At 43.9% G+C, this 14509-nt stretch overlaps 1 protein-coding gene across 2 annotated transcripts; it reads right to left on the minus strand.

Moving 5' to 3' along the window:
- Positions 1 to 6779: 6779 nt before the first annotated feature.
- IDI1 (isopentenyl-diphosphate delta isomerase 1) lies at positions 6780 to 10581 on the minus strand. 2 transcript variants are annotated; one of them, XM_049626774.1, is made up of 5 exons: positions 10168 to 10581; positions 9611 to 9783; positions 9135 to 9227; positions 8362 to 8492; positions 6780 to 7610 (listed from the first exon to the last, which is right to left on the minus strand). In XM_049626774.1, exons 1-5 carry the CDS (start codon positions 10296 to 10298, stop codon positions 7293 to 7295), a joined length of 846 nt encoding a protein of 281 aa, XP_049482731.1. In that variant the 5' UTR covers positions 10299 to 10581; the 3' UTR covers positions 6780 to 7292. The 2 variants fall into 2 exon arrangements, with proteins under 2 accessions (XP_049482731.1, XP_049482732.1); XM_049626775.1 differs by lacking the exon at positions 10168 to 10581 and adding an exon at positions 10057 to 10154.
- Positions 10582 to 14509: the final 3928 nt, after the last annotated feature.

Here is a 14509-nt window from a genome sequence, read left to right on the forward strand (position 1 = left end):
CAGTCACTCCATCTGGAGGCAGCCCATGGAGAGGGGCAATTCACCACAGCCGCAATTTTCAAAGACCTTCTCTGGCGGGGTGAGAATTGGCCCTCTGGTCCAGGCCTTGCAGCCTCAGAGAAGCACTCTGTGGTCACCTAGGGCCTGAGCCCCTGCCTCGCGGGAGGGAGCCTGAGTCCTCTGCCCCGCCAGCTGCACACCTGCGAGTCTGGTTGTCTGGGTGACACAGTTCCTGTCCCTGGCTCCTATAAGCACCCTCCATGCTGGCTGCAGGCTGCCTACTTGGGAACTCTGCCCTCGTCTAGAAAATCTGACATTACCTTTATTTGTGCTGAACTTCTGTCCCTGTTCCAACCTCTGCCTCAGACTTCTCCCACAGTTATCAAAAAGAAATTTAATCTTATTAATTCATTTAACAACTTAACCCTAACTTAAAGCATACCCTCAAGATCCTTTCTCTGCTTGACGCTCTCAGAACTTGGGGTTTCAGCCTCTTACCCTCTGTTTTGTGTGTGTGGTAAAATACACATAAAACCCACCGTTTCCAAATGTATGTGCAGAGGCACGAAGAACATTCACGTGCTTGTGCAGCCATCAGCGCCATGCGTGAGTTCCGCGTGAGTTAAGACATTCTCACATTGGCAGGTTAAGCCAAAATACATGCTGATCTTCTCAAGTCCAGGACAGTGGTGGAATTTGTTCACCTCATGGATTAGCATGGAATGAAGACCAGGAAAGGCAGGACTGGGACTTCGATATTGGCTTGCATGTAATTACCCCTAGACTCCAGCTGGGGTGCAGCTGAACTGTTTGGAAAGCTGGATCATTTCAGGTCTTGTTTTCAGGATGTGTTGGGTGAGACCAAGCAGTCCTAAATCCAGGCGAACTCTTCCACCAAGACAGGACACTTGTGAGTATCTGCCCGTTGCTGGGGACCATGAGGCTTTCTGTTCTGGCTGGCAGATCGAGGCGCTCTTCAGGGTCCCTGGGGGTGCTGGGCACTGTTGCCTCCAATCTTCTGCTTGGTTTTTTTTCCCCTTACGCGTGGGGGGACCCATCCTTAGCCGTAGTCTTGAGGAGTGACTACTGACACATAGCCAGTTTCTTTCCAGTGGCCCAAGTTATGACGTGGAATGGGTGAACGTGTTATAATTTGCACTTCGCTATGATGGAAAACTTACCAGCACATTTCTGATTTCCATTGTTCCACGGGCTTTTGGCAATCCCTGGAAAGCATCATCTGTGCCCAAAAAACAGGCTTCAGGAATCATTACCACTGTTTGGGTCTCCTTTTTTGTTTTGTTCTCTTTAATTTTAAGCTTGCCTTATTCCAAAAAGGATTTTAGAAAATATGTGGAAATTACAGAATCAAAGATTCCAGTGATCCCCCAGTACAAGTGCCTCCAGAAGGCATTTGTCTAAAGGAGAAGGTTTGGACACCATTAAAGCAGGGACAGGAAAGGCATGAAATACCACCCTTAAATCCAGGGTCACAGGGACCCACAGAAGCACCGTGTTCTCTTTGAAACCTGGCGCGGGAGCTGAGTAGCTCCTGGAGCCCCTCCGTATATGGCGGCTTCAGTGTGGGTGTGCAGGCATGCCTGCACCTGCTTGTACTCTCTGAGTGAGGACTTTTCCAAATACTAAAGTAACTGGCTGGTTAAGAAAACCACACGCAGCCTTCCCTTAATCCACCAAGGAGGGTGGTGAAATGTATACTTGCCTCACAGCTCAGTGTAAAATTAAGAATAGAAATGATAGGGGTGCCTGTGTGGCTCCATCAATTAAGCATCTGACTCTTGGTTTGGGCTCAGGTCGTGATCTCACGGTTTGTGGGATTGAGCCCCACATCAGGCTCTGTGCTGCTGGTGTTAAGCCTGCTTGGGATTTTCTCTCTCTTTCTCTGCCCCTCCCCACCTCTCAAAATAAATATACTCAAAACAAAAATAGAAATCACAGGCTTGGATTTTAATGCTGGATGACATATATTTAATACTCCATTATAGCTGATAATGCCATTAAACCCCAGGACCTATGTGCAATATTACAGAATGTCAGAGAAGAAGAGAATCTCAGAGTGCATTTTTAAAAAGAACACACTGTTCCGGGGTCCCTGGGGGCTCAGTTAAGTGTCTGACTCTTGATTTCAACTCAGGTCATGATCTCATGGTTGTGAGATTGAGCCCCATGTTGGGCTCTGCTGACAGTATGTGTGTGTGTGTGTGTGTAAATACACATGAAATGGAATATTACTCAGATAGTAAAAAAGAATACAATTTGCAACAACCTGAACAGAACTTGAGGACATTGGGCTAAGTTTAAAAAAAGCCACACAGAGAAAGACAAATACTGTGTGATCTCGCTTATCTGTGGACTCTAAATAAACACCATGCTCATAGATACCAAGAACAGATCGGTGGTTGCCAGAGGCAGAGGGTGTGGTGTGGGTGACATCCTGGGGATGCCATGGACAGCATGGTGACCATAGCTAGTAATGCTGTATTGTATATTTGAAAGTTGCTAAGAGAGTAAATCTTAGAAGTTGTCATATATTTGACAGACTTGATTTTAAAAGCACTCTTATTTTGTGCTTTTAATTTGTCCTTGTATATATTTATCGCTGTCCTGCTTGCCTTCTTTTGAAATATTTTGTATCTTACATTAGTCCCTCTACTGATTAGAAAGTAATACAAAGTGTACTTGTTACTGTAGAAATTAGGATAGAGAGAGAGAGAGAGAGAGAGGATATATATATATATATATATATATATATATATATATCCTTACAAAACTCTAATGTTAATAAAGTTAGCCTCCACATTAGATTCCACATTTCTCCATCTGAATTTATATGTAGTTGAACTCTATCCAGATCAGGAGGCCTTTAAGGCAAATTATTTCCCAGATTAAATAAAATCACCCCTAGTTTAACAATTTAAAAAGAAACGCGGCCCATATACATTAATATGGCCTCTTTTTTAAAGACAACCAGATCAGGGTTTTTTTTGTTTTCTTAAAAATGTTTGTTTATTTTGAGAGACACAGCATGAGCAGGGGAAGGGCAGACAGGGAGACACAGAATCTGAAGCAGGCTCAAGGCGCTGAGCTGTCAGCACAGAGCTTGATGCGGAGCTTGAATCCACAAACCATGAGATCATAACCCGAGCCAAAGTCGGTCGCTTAACTGACAGAACCACCCAGGTGCCCCTGGCCTCTCAATTTAAAACCAAACCAAAGGTGCCCCTGGGTGGCTCCATTGGTTAAGTGTCTCACTCTTGGTTTCGGCTCAGGTCGTGATCTCGAGGTTTGTGAGTCAGTGCGTGGGTCTGCACTGACCGCATGGAGCCTGCTTGGGATTCTCTCTCTCCCTCTCTCTCTGCCCCGCCCCCATGCACGCATGCCTTCTTTCTCTCTCTCAAAATAAATAAACCTAGGGGTGCCTGGGTGGCTCAGTTAACTAGTTAAGCATCCGACTCTTGGTTTCGGCCTGGGTCACGATCTCATGATTCGTGGGTTTGAGCCCCGCGTTGGGCTCTATGCTGACGCAGAGTCTGCTTTGGATTCTGTCTCCTCTCTCTGCCCCTCTGTGATCTTATCTATGATAAATTGTGTTTCAGCACACATGCGTGTGGCAAACTTCACAGTTGACAAATCTGTCAAAGGTATATGGGGACTTGTTATATTGTCCTTGCAATTTTTCAGTAGGTTTGAATTTTGAAAATAGTTGGAAGAAATAATAAGCCCCTGCCGTCACAGAACTCACATCCCTGGTGGACAAGTAAATTACATGCTGTATATTATAGGGTGGTAAGTGATAGAAAAAGAAACCAGGAAAGGAGGGTAATGGTCAGATTAGGCATCACTGAGGTGGCCAATATTGAGTGGTTTTGAGCAATCGTGAGTCATGGATATGTCTGGAAACAAATTTTCCCAGGAAGAAGTTTAAAGATGTTAAGTGGGAGCAGGAGCAGTGAGAGGGCCTCAGGGCCTGCGCAGAGCTGGCTGCAAGGGGAGTCATGAGAACAGCGGTGCCAGGCATGTCATGGGTCGGGGGCGGGGGGGTGGTGGCAACCACTGACGGGTTTCCTCTGCTGAATGCTGAGCAGGTGTCAAAGGGCATACTCCCTGGCTGCTGTGTTGGGAACAGGTATCAGGAGGCAAGAGCAGAACCAGGCCAGTCAGGACGCAGTCCAGGACTGTCTTACTTAAAATCTTTAAAATAAATACATAGAATTGTCACAGAGACAGCGGGCCATCTCAGTATGAAATAGAATTCCATAGAGATTTAAATTAGGGAGTCTAAAGCATGTAGATTAAAGGTAAGTATGCGAAACATAGTTCGTGTATTTAAATGCGCACAAATCCAGTCTCAAGTTCACTCGGTGAAAGTGTGGAGAGAAGTCCAGGAAGGATCCAGCTGAGGAGTGGGGAAGAGGTGCTCTGAAATACTACAAACAACCCATGGGTCCCCCATTCCCTGGGAAGGTCCCCCAGATTGGAATGAAACTGTCCAGCAAGTGTGCTCTTGAGAGCAAATGGGAGGACATTTTCCCCCTGAGAATTATGTGAGGTGCAGCCCAGGGACTTGCTGACAGGCCTCTGAGCTCCCAAAGCCACTTGACTTGTCATCTGTGCCTGTCCACTCTGTGGGGACCAAGCAGGAGAATAACACGTGCTCCCACCCTAGTGTCTCGTTTTCTGCTCTTGTTCTCTGGCCAATATAGGTTTGAGGGCAGAACAATCAATTTTATAGAAGACTACTTCTGACCCTTAAAGGGGCTGTCGGTTATATATTTTGGAGACTGTGAACTTTAAAAGTTTAAGATAAAAATTTAAAAATGTCTCAGGGCAGCTGGCTCAGTCGGTTGAACATGTGACTTCGGGTCAGGTCATGATCTTGCGGTCCATGGGGTTGAGCCCTGTGTTGGGCTGTGCTGACAGTGCGGAGCCTGCTTGGGATTCTTTCTCCCTCTCTCTCTGCCCCTTCCCTGCTCATGTTTTCTCGCTCTCAAAATAGATAAATGAAAACTTCTTACAAATGTTTTTTTAAATTTAAGTTTCACTGGCTTTAAAAAGCTGAGAGTTGTAAGGAGTCCCTCAGGTCAAAGAACATTCATACTTCCGTGTTTCAGAGAACAGCAGCAATGTCTACCACTTGCTGAGCATTTACAGAATGGTTCAGATCTACTGTCCAATACAGCCATCATGAGCCACTGTAGCTACTGAGTTACTTACCCACGGCTGGCAGCCTAAAACTTGCCAGAGAACTAAAGAACTAGAAATCATAAATGCATTTTGAAGCTATATGACATTTATCATATTTAAGCTACCATAAGTGGGTTAATCTATTACGGCATTAAAATTTTAACCAACCAGACAAGAATATCAAAACGTAATTCTTTTTGTTTTTCAATAAAATTAATACTTGCCACATGGTCTTGCCTGAAGTTTCAAGTTAACTGTTCAGGGTTAACACGAAATGGATTTTTCTACTGAATTTATAAAATATTTCGCTTTGTGGGGCACCTGGGTAGCTCAGTTGGTTGTGTCTGACTTCGGCTCAGGTCATGATCTCACGGTTCGTGGGTTCAAACCCCATGTTGGGCTCTGTGCTGACAACTTGGAGCCTGGAGCCTGCTTCAGATTCTGTGTCTCCCTCTCTCTCTGTTTCTCCCCAACTTGCTCGCTCGCTCTCTCTCAAAAATAAATATTAAAATATATATATTTAACTTTGTTTAATAATTTTTCATCTTTTTCATTATTTATTATTACACAGCATTTGATAATACAGCCGTCTTAAGGTTCCAAATCTGAGAAATCTATGGCAAGAGTTTTAGAAAGTGCATTAAAGTACAATTTAATATTAATTTATACATATTCTATAACCCAAATCTATTTAACGTGGACATTAGTCTATGAATTTTTTTCCCCCTACAATATGGCCTGACTCTGGAACAGTGGCTTTCAACTGGGGGAAACTGTCCTCCAGGAGACACTGGCATCTGGTGTCATCGTGACTGTCACGGGCAGGGGTGTTAATAGCTTTTAGTGGGTAGAACCCAGGGATGCTGCTAAACATCCTCTGACACACAGGATGAACCCTCACAACAAAGAATTATCCAACCCAAATGTCAAGTGTCAAAGTTAAGATATCCCATAGAGTACAGGATGTCTTAGAGTATAGGATGTCTGATCTGACCCAATTTCTCCTTTACAGAGAGCCTGTCCACTCCAATTCTACAAACTCTACTTCCAATGTGGGCCTTGAACTTATGACTCTGAGATCAAGAGTTGTATGCTTGACTAATTGCAGGGGTACCTGCAACCCTGTCCACTGTAATTCTGAAAGCACACTTTAAAAAAATTTTTATTAATTTGTCAAATTGGCTTACATACAGCACCCAATGCTCATCCCAACAAGTGCCCTCCTCACTGCCCATCACCCATTCGAAACCCCCCACCCCCTGCATCCACCCTTAGTTTGTTCTCTGTATTTAAGAGTCTCTTGTGGTTTGCCCCTTCCCTCCCCCTTCCCTTCCCCTATGGTCTTCTGTTAAGTTTCTCAAGTTCTACGTATGAGTGAAAACATTTATCTGTCCTTCTCTGACTTATTTCACTCAGCATAATACCTTCTATTCCATCCATGTTGCTGCAAATGGCAGGATTTCATCTGAAAGCATAGTTGTAACCGATATCATTACCAAAAGCAATGTTCAACTTTAAGTATCAAAATCCTTTCAGAATGATTAATCCCTAAAATCAACTTAGAGTGACAAAAATCAGAACATAAAGCATTTTATTTCCCTTGAACCTGCTCTACTAGTTAAATCTGCTCACACAGAATATTAATTTGGACTGTTTTGAAGTAGCTAAGCAAAGAGCTCCCACTGTACATCTTTCCAGACTATGGTAAAAATTTAATGATTTATAATGCATTTGGCAAAGAGCAAAGTGCTCTCAAGTGTGCTGACAATGGTTATCACAACATATGAAAACTGAAGAGCTTCATTTATTTGTTCGAGTATGTTAGCACTGTGATTAGACAAGTTAATTTGCCCTTTTTTTACGATAGCCTCTCATAAATGTCTTTTACAAATAGCAATGCACACATATGGGGGATGTAATATAAAATCTAAAAGTTGGTTGTATTTTTCCACACAAATACTGATTGTAAAGTATCAATGTTCCAAGTGAGAGTTCTTACAGGGAACCAAATTTTAAAAAATCATATTAAGTTTACAAAGTAGAGAAATTTTTCAGTATTTTACTAACCCTTCATCTCCACCTGAAATTCACATTCGGTGTATTTTGTCATGGTCAACAAACTGACTCAAATGATTTAAGTTATCCCACCACTTAAAGAGGAAAGCCTCCGCAACAATTTGAAACCATGGAGTTATCTTAATTTCACCACTGGCTGCTTTTTTCAGAAGTTCTTTTAGCTCTTCCTTTGTCACATAACAATAGCTCTTAATCTCATTGGGATCTGGATTCAAAGTTACATTCTTCTTCACAAACAAAATGTAATCAATTTCATGTTCCCCCCAGATACCATCTGATTGAGCCTTGTAGTGAATTCGTGTTAGATAATTAATTTCTTCTGGAGGAACCTAGGATGAAAATAAAATAACAGTTGATTTTATTGAAATAATTATATTAAAAAAAAAAGGCACAGTCACTCAAACCAGATGTGTGACATTCTCCTTCACACCTTAATAATACTTCTTGGGGAAAAAAGTACCATTTTAACTGGATGAGATATAGTTTATTTACTCAGGTCTTATTTAAAGGTGACAATTCCAGGAAAGAAAAAGATGATTTCAATTTACAGAATCAGATTTGTAGTTCATATTCCTGAGTATTTCCATAAGAAACCAATCATCTTTGAACTCATCTGTTATAAAAGTAGCCAACTTTTTTTTTTTTTTTTTAACTTTATTTATTCTGAAAGAAGAGAGTGCATGCAAGTAGGGGAGGAGCAGAGAGAGAATCCCAAGCGGGCTTTGAGCTGTCAGCATGGAACCTGATTCGGGACTCAAACTGACCAACTGCAAGATCATGTACTGAGACCAAATCAAGAGCCAGATACTTAACCCACTGAGCCACCCAGGTGCCTCCATTAATAAACTTTACTGGTTAACAGATGAATCTACTTCAGCACTGAGCTAAATTCTGACAAGGAATATGAGGAAATCAAAATTTAAATAATTTGTAATGAAGGTGCTTTCTAGGGCCAGTAACTCACAAGTTCACAAAGCAGAGAACTACCTTAAATTTAAAACTTTATTAAAAATGTTTTAACGTATTTCAATTTTCTAAACAAGATTTCAGCTTGTATGGTAGTGCAGTAAAATTGGTTACCTCTTCCGTGGGGATCCCTAATTCAGCCTTTAAACGCCTCTGTGCTGCTCGCCTTACTCCAATTGCATCATTTTCTTCGAGCTCTCCTGGATTACTTAATGGATGACTACAACAAGTATTGGTAAAATAACCTGGAACATATTAACATAGATGTAGGTTAACTTTCTTCCAAGTAAATCTAAAAGATCAAGAAAATTTATAAGAGTTTTAAAAACAACAGAAAATCAAGTGGCTGAGATTTTCTAAATAAGTTACCATGAGCTATCAGCAATCATTTTGTGAAACAGACATGTTTAGGTAAGTTCTTTATTAATGTGTTCTTAACCAGAAAGATCAAAGTGTATAAATACAAACTTAAAATACATATAATAAAAATATATACTAAGGGGTGCCTGGGTTGCTCAGTTAAGCATCCAACTCTTGATTTCAGCTCAGGTCATGACCTGACCATTTGTGAGATGGAGTCCACGCTGACAGCTTGGAGCCCGCTTGGGATTCTCTCTCTCCATCTCTCTCTGCCCCTCCCCCACATGCACATTCTCTCTCAAACTTTAAAAAATATATATTAAAAGATGTATATGAATATACATACATATATATAACAATTTTTATCTTTATTTTTATTAGGTTGCAGTCAATACATAAGCTTTTTTATGCAAAATATGAAGTTAAGTCTTTCACAGGGTTTCCCTTTGACCCAGGTTCCCGAGAATTATGAGTGACAGAGTCAAGTGACAGTTCCCAAGAAAATACTTTATTAAAAGCACAGGCACCTGGAAAGGTGATTTTAGCATCTGATCTTTGCTGTAGCAGAAGCTTATTTTCAGTGTTGAACAAGAAGACACTAAAAGCTCGATGCAATAATCCTGAAAGCCAAAGAGAAGCAATTAATTTAGTTTGAAAATACCAGTCATTCGCCCCATTCTCAGCTTGGGATCCGGAATACTAGTAACTTGCTCCACTTTTGCTTTTTTCCATAGTCTCCTGCTATTTAGTGAGTTTGCACGACTATGACATCCCAGCCACCACGGGAAGGAGAAGGCGAGCAGGTGGCCAGATCTGGCCACGCTCCTGGTCGGGGACACTGAGCTCCGGGGCCCAGGGCTGTGTGACAGCGGGGGATGGGGAGACAGGTGCTCCCCTGCGGCCAGACCACAGGTGGCGCGCGACAGGGTTAGAAACCACACGTCCGGACCCGGAGAGCCGCCTGGGCCAGCCTGACCGAGGGGAGGGCGCTGGGACACAGCACCTTTCTCTATGTTCTCATTCAGGTGACAGTTCTTCTTGGTGTCGGCCCCAATCTTATTGTCATTCTCATCGATGAGGATGCACATCTCCGCCAGCAGCTGCACCTGCTGCTCGTCCAGGCCGTCGGTGTCTATCTCGGGCATGGTGGCGGTCCGTCGGACCTGGCCCGCGACCCTGGCGCAAACACAGGTCACCGACCCCTGCCGTCAGTCCACGTCCCCGGAGCGGCTCGCGGCCCCGCCGACGGCGCGCGGCGGGCCTTCCCCCTCCAAGGGGGCTCGCGGTCGTCCTCCCCTCCGCACTCCCGGGGCTCCCCTCCGCACTCCCGGGGCTCCCCTCCCCCCGGGGGCTCCCGGCCCTCCTCCCCCTCTCCGGGCCCCACTGGTCAGCCTTCCGCAGCCCCTGCTGGACGGGAGGCTCCCGGGCCTTCCCTCGACTTCTACTCGCCACGGAAAGTCCCCAGGGAGAGCGGGAGCGGCTTCGCGCGGAGAACGCAGCGCGACGGGGCGGCGCGGTCCCCCTCGGCCCCCCGGACCCCAAAGACCTCCGTCGGCCTACCTCCGACACCGGCTGCCGGGGAAAGCTCGCCCCGCCGGGCTCCCCTCCCGCAGGCTCCGCCGCCAGACCCGGGACCCGCCCCTCGGCGCCGGGCGCCCAACCATCAGCGCTCGCGCCAGGGCACGCCACATGCTCGCCAGCCAATCGCGCGCCGGCTGCGCCAGACGTCAGGGTCGCGCGATGGCGCGCGCAGGGCCTCTGGCCGGGTGACCTGGTTCCAATGCTGCCGGCGCTCTCCGACGGCCGCTCTGAGGAGCCCGCTGTGCTGCGGGGCAGTTTTAACGGCGGTGCCCCGAAGATGGACGGCGGGGCGAGTGGCCCCGACCGCATCAGCCAGTCGGGGGCCCCTAGAAGGGGCGCTGCGTCAGGGGCCCCTAGAAGTCGGAGGTCCGCGCACGTTCGCCCTCTGAGACGTCGTGACGTCTGTGCGCCTACTTCTGCGCAGTCACCTGACCTCCGGGGCCGAGACTTCGGACGGCCTCCGCGGGTGAGGCGTCCTGCCTCCCGAGGACGGGCCAGAGCAAGGGTGGAAGGATTCCGCGGGAATGCGGCCCGACGCGACGTCCCTGTTGGAGTTTTGGTCCGGCAGGCTGCGCGGCACACCCACCCCCGACGTCCCCACACCCCCGAAATCACCCCCCCACCCACCCCCCCAACAGCCCCCAAATCACACCCAGCCTGCACGCACACCCCACGTGCCCTCATCCCCATGCATCCCCCATCACACCCCCTTGCTCCCCTGTCACAACCCACACCCCCAACACCCCCTCAAATCACACCCAGCCTACGCCCACACCCCCCCTGCCCTCACCCCCACACATTCCCCCCCACATCACACCCCACAGACCCCACCCCCACACACACACCGGCCATACACCTCCCCACACCCAACACCCCACCCCACCACTCACAGCACACCCCCTCCACGTTACGCTACCAGACTCCACATCCCCCCACGCGCATCACACCCACACCACACACGCCACGCTATATACACCCCCACCTACACACATACCTTATTGCTGTCTTTGAAAGGTTTGTCTCCAATGAGGAATTTCTATACATTCTCAAGTGTTTATTTCCCCAAGAAAGGTCATTTAGCAAAGTTGATGAGGTCAAGAGGTCAAGGCAGGTTAAGGGACATTCTGCACTTGGATAGGGTTAATTTGCCATTCAATGGTAAAATCTGTTGATTTGTTAACTGTTAAAATTTTATCTGTTAAAAATTTTAAATTATTAAAATGACCAAATTTGCCATCAGGTGACAATCATTCACTTACTCAAATAAATTGAATAAAGCATGGTTATATATTAGGAGTATTAAAAAACTATTAGAGTGCACAAGGGAGAGGGGCAGGGGCAAGAGAAAATATGAAGCAGGCTCCATGCTCAGTGCAGAGCACAAGGCGCGGCTGGATTCCACGACCCTGGGTTCATGACCTGAGCCAAAATCAAGAATCAGATACTCAACAGGCTGAGCCACCCAGGCACCCCAGGAGTATCATAATTCAGATTACATGTGAAATTATTTTCCATTTTAAAATAATTATAAAATGTCTACGTAGCTGAAGTTCCTTCCTCTCTGCCTGTGAAATTTAAAATAATTTTTATTGAAATACAGAAAGATTTTTTAATGAAATAATTACTGCTAAGCAAATTGCAGTGCAGGAGTCCTTAAACTTTTTGGTCTCAGGACCTTTTATAGTCTTAAAATTTACTGAGAAACTTAAAGAGCTTTTCCTTACTGTTTGTATCTATCCGTATTTACTATAGTAGAAATATTAAAACATATTAAAATATTTAATTCATTTAAATATTTGTTAATTCACTTAATGACAAATATAACGCATACAGACAAATAACATTTTAATAAAAAATAATTATATTTTCCAAACAAAAATGTCAGAAGAGGTTTGTGGGAGATTTTGTTTACATTTTTGCAAATCTCTTTGATGTCTGACAATAGGAGACAGCTGTTACATATTGCATTGGCTGAAGTATATAAAGAAAATCTTGCTTCACACAGATAATGCTGGAAAATTGGGAAGTATTTTATTAAACTTTTCAGATGATCATGGTTGTTCTTTTTTGATAATACACCAAAACACCACAAGTAGTGGTTTTTTAAAGGATATTTGTTCTTTGGAATCTGAAACCACATTAGTGAACATTTTATATTCTGCTACATTAACACTGTTGCTTTTGACTGAAACTTGAATGTATATTTTCCCATGCATAATTTTGTAATATCGGGCCACTTGGAAAATGTTGCTTCACTGAATTAAGCAGGTCTTACAAATGTTGACACATTTCATTATTCCATACCAATCACCTTTGTTAATATCATCACCAATTTCATCAGAAAAGTCTTTAAGCATTGGGAAGCTGTCAAACCCTTGGTGGTAGATACATGTTTTTTTTTAAGTTGAATTTTAGCATGATTATTCAAATCTGTTTTTGGCAAAAAAAAATATTATGTTATTTTCTTTGTAGTGACAAGTTCATTTAGTTTTGTTTTGTTTTGTTGTTTTTTTTTAGAAAATGTCTGCAGAGGGGGCACCTGGGTGGTTCAGTTGGTTAAGCGTCTGACTGCAGCTCAGGTCATGAGCTCGCGGTTCCTGAGTTCAAACCCCGAGTTGGGCTCTGTGCTGACAACTCAGGGCCTGGAACCTGCTTTGGATTCGGTGTCTCCCTCTCTCTCTGTTCCTCCCCTACTTGTGCGCTCTCTCTCTCTCTCAAAAATAAATAAAGAGTAAAAAAATTAAAAAAAAAAAAATGGAAACAAAATGTCTGCCAAACACCCTGGCTTTAGTAACCTTAATGTTACTCATTCTTCCCGGTAAAAATAGGGTTCTATGAAAAAAGTTCAGCCTGCAACCCATTCTCAGAGGAGCTTTTCCTCAAGACAACTATTGTAATTCAGGATGTAGCAAAAGTGCTTTATGTGTACTCCCTGTTTTGTTACATAGAGTATTAGATAAATACTGAAGAGTTCAGATTATTAAAATTAATATTTTTTACTGCTTCATCAAGGACATTGGTAAGTGCAATTGTTTTTTTACTGCATGTGCATGGTGATGAAGAATACAGGGACTCCTAGTACTGTTTGGTGGCATGGTCTTGGTAAGTGACAAGGTACTAGTTTTATCTCCCATCCTTCCCCCAAAGCTTGCTTTCGCACCATCAGTGTAAATATCAACACAGTGAAAATGGCAAATAACTTTTAGTGTTATTATGAAAATAATAATAATAAGTCTGTGACTGGTAAATGGTAAGAAACTTTTAGTATTATTATGAAAATAATAAGAAGTCTGTGACTTCTTAAAAGTCTTGGAAATCCCCGGGGATCCGTGAGCCACACTTTGAGAACCATAGCCCTACGTCTACTACCTTAGAAAGTCCTAGCAGACATAATAATGCACAAGCACACATTCCATTAGCCTTAGAGAATGATGTCACCACACATCATATAGTCTCTAGGAAAACTCTGCTGTGTGCTCAGGAGAGCATGAAGGTGAAAAAGGCAATTCACATCCTAGTACAAGGCTGAAATTCATTGTGCCCTAATGGAGCCTGGAAGGGTTTGGGGAGCCACAGGAGTCCATGGCCCACTGAATGACAACTGCAGGTGCATTGGAAGCCCCCTGATCTTGGACGACCTCAGTCCCTACCTGGGCTTCGCTGCTTGCTGCTGAGTAACGCTGTACTAGAACCTCTGGCCTTCTCATCTTTATCTGTGATTGAAGGTTAGATGGTCTTTATGTTCCCTTCAAGTGGAGATTTGCATTAGACACCCTGCTATGTGCTTTTTATGTCTATTACTTCACTTTATCCTTAAGAAAGTCTACAGGATGTTATCCTTACTTGTATGAAGAAACTGAAGTTCAGAGATGATGTACTTTTTTTTTTTGGCTCCCTTTTATAACGCGATGAATGATGTGACCAAACACTCCAGACTTACTAACATACCACAGTATTTGCATTCCATCACTTTAACTTTGAAGATGTCAAGTTATGCAAAGTAATGACATCATACTGGGGGCAATCATGTCCCTATCAGAAAATCTTTACATATAAGCTTGATAGACACGAAGAGATGCAGAATTCAAAACATACAACAAAGGGAGCCCATATTACATTGGAAATGTGTAGGCCTATCTATTCAGATCATATAGTTGTTTGGTTTTAAGTTCTGCTTTTTAGCGAAGTTCACTGTAGAGCTGTTTGAGTATTCAGTTTCTTGCATAGTTAATATTAACAAAAAGAGAGCTCAGTGTCTTGCTCTATTACCTTTGGATGCTTTGCTAAATATATTGGAGTTCCTCTTCCCATAAATAACAAT

Source organism: Panthera uncia, chromosome B4 (genome assembly GCF_023721935.1).
Source record: "Panthera uncia isolate 11264 chromosome B4, Puncia_PCG_1.0, whole genome shotgun sequence".
NCBI classification, from domain to species: domain Eukaryota; kingdom Metazoa; phylum Chordata; class Mammalia; order Carnivora; family Felidae; genus Panthera; species Panthera uncia.

What these genes read in the sequence shown, in the direction of transcription:
- IDI1 (XM_049626774.1), bottom strand. Translation starts at nt 10,298, where the DNA reads ATGTGGCGTGCCCTGGCGCGAGCGCTGATGGTTGGGCGCCCGGCGCCG. An exon ending in GAATGAGAACATAGAGAAAG is followed by an intron (nt 9,228 to 9,610) that starts GTGCTGTGTCCC and finishes TTTGGCTTTCAG; the next exon opens with GATTATTGCATCGAGCTTTT. An exon ending in TAGGGATCCCCACGGAAGAG is followed by an intron (nt 7,611 to 8,361) that starts GTAACCAATTTT and finishes TTTTCATCCTAG; the next exon opens with GTTCCTCCAGAAGAAATTAA.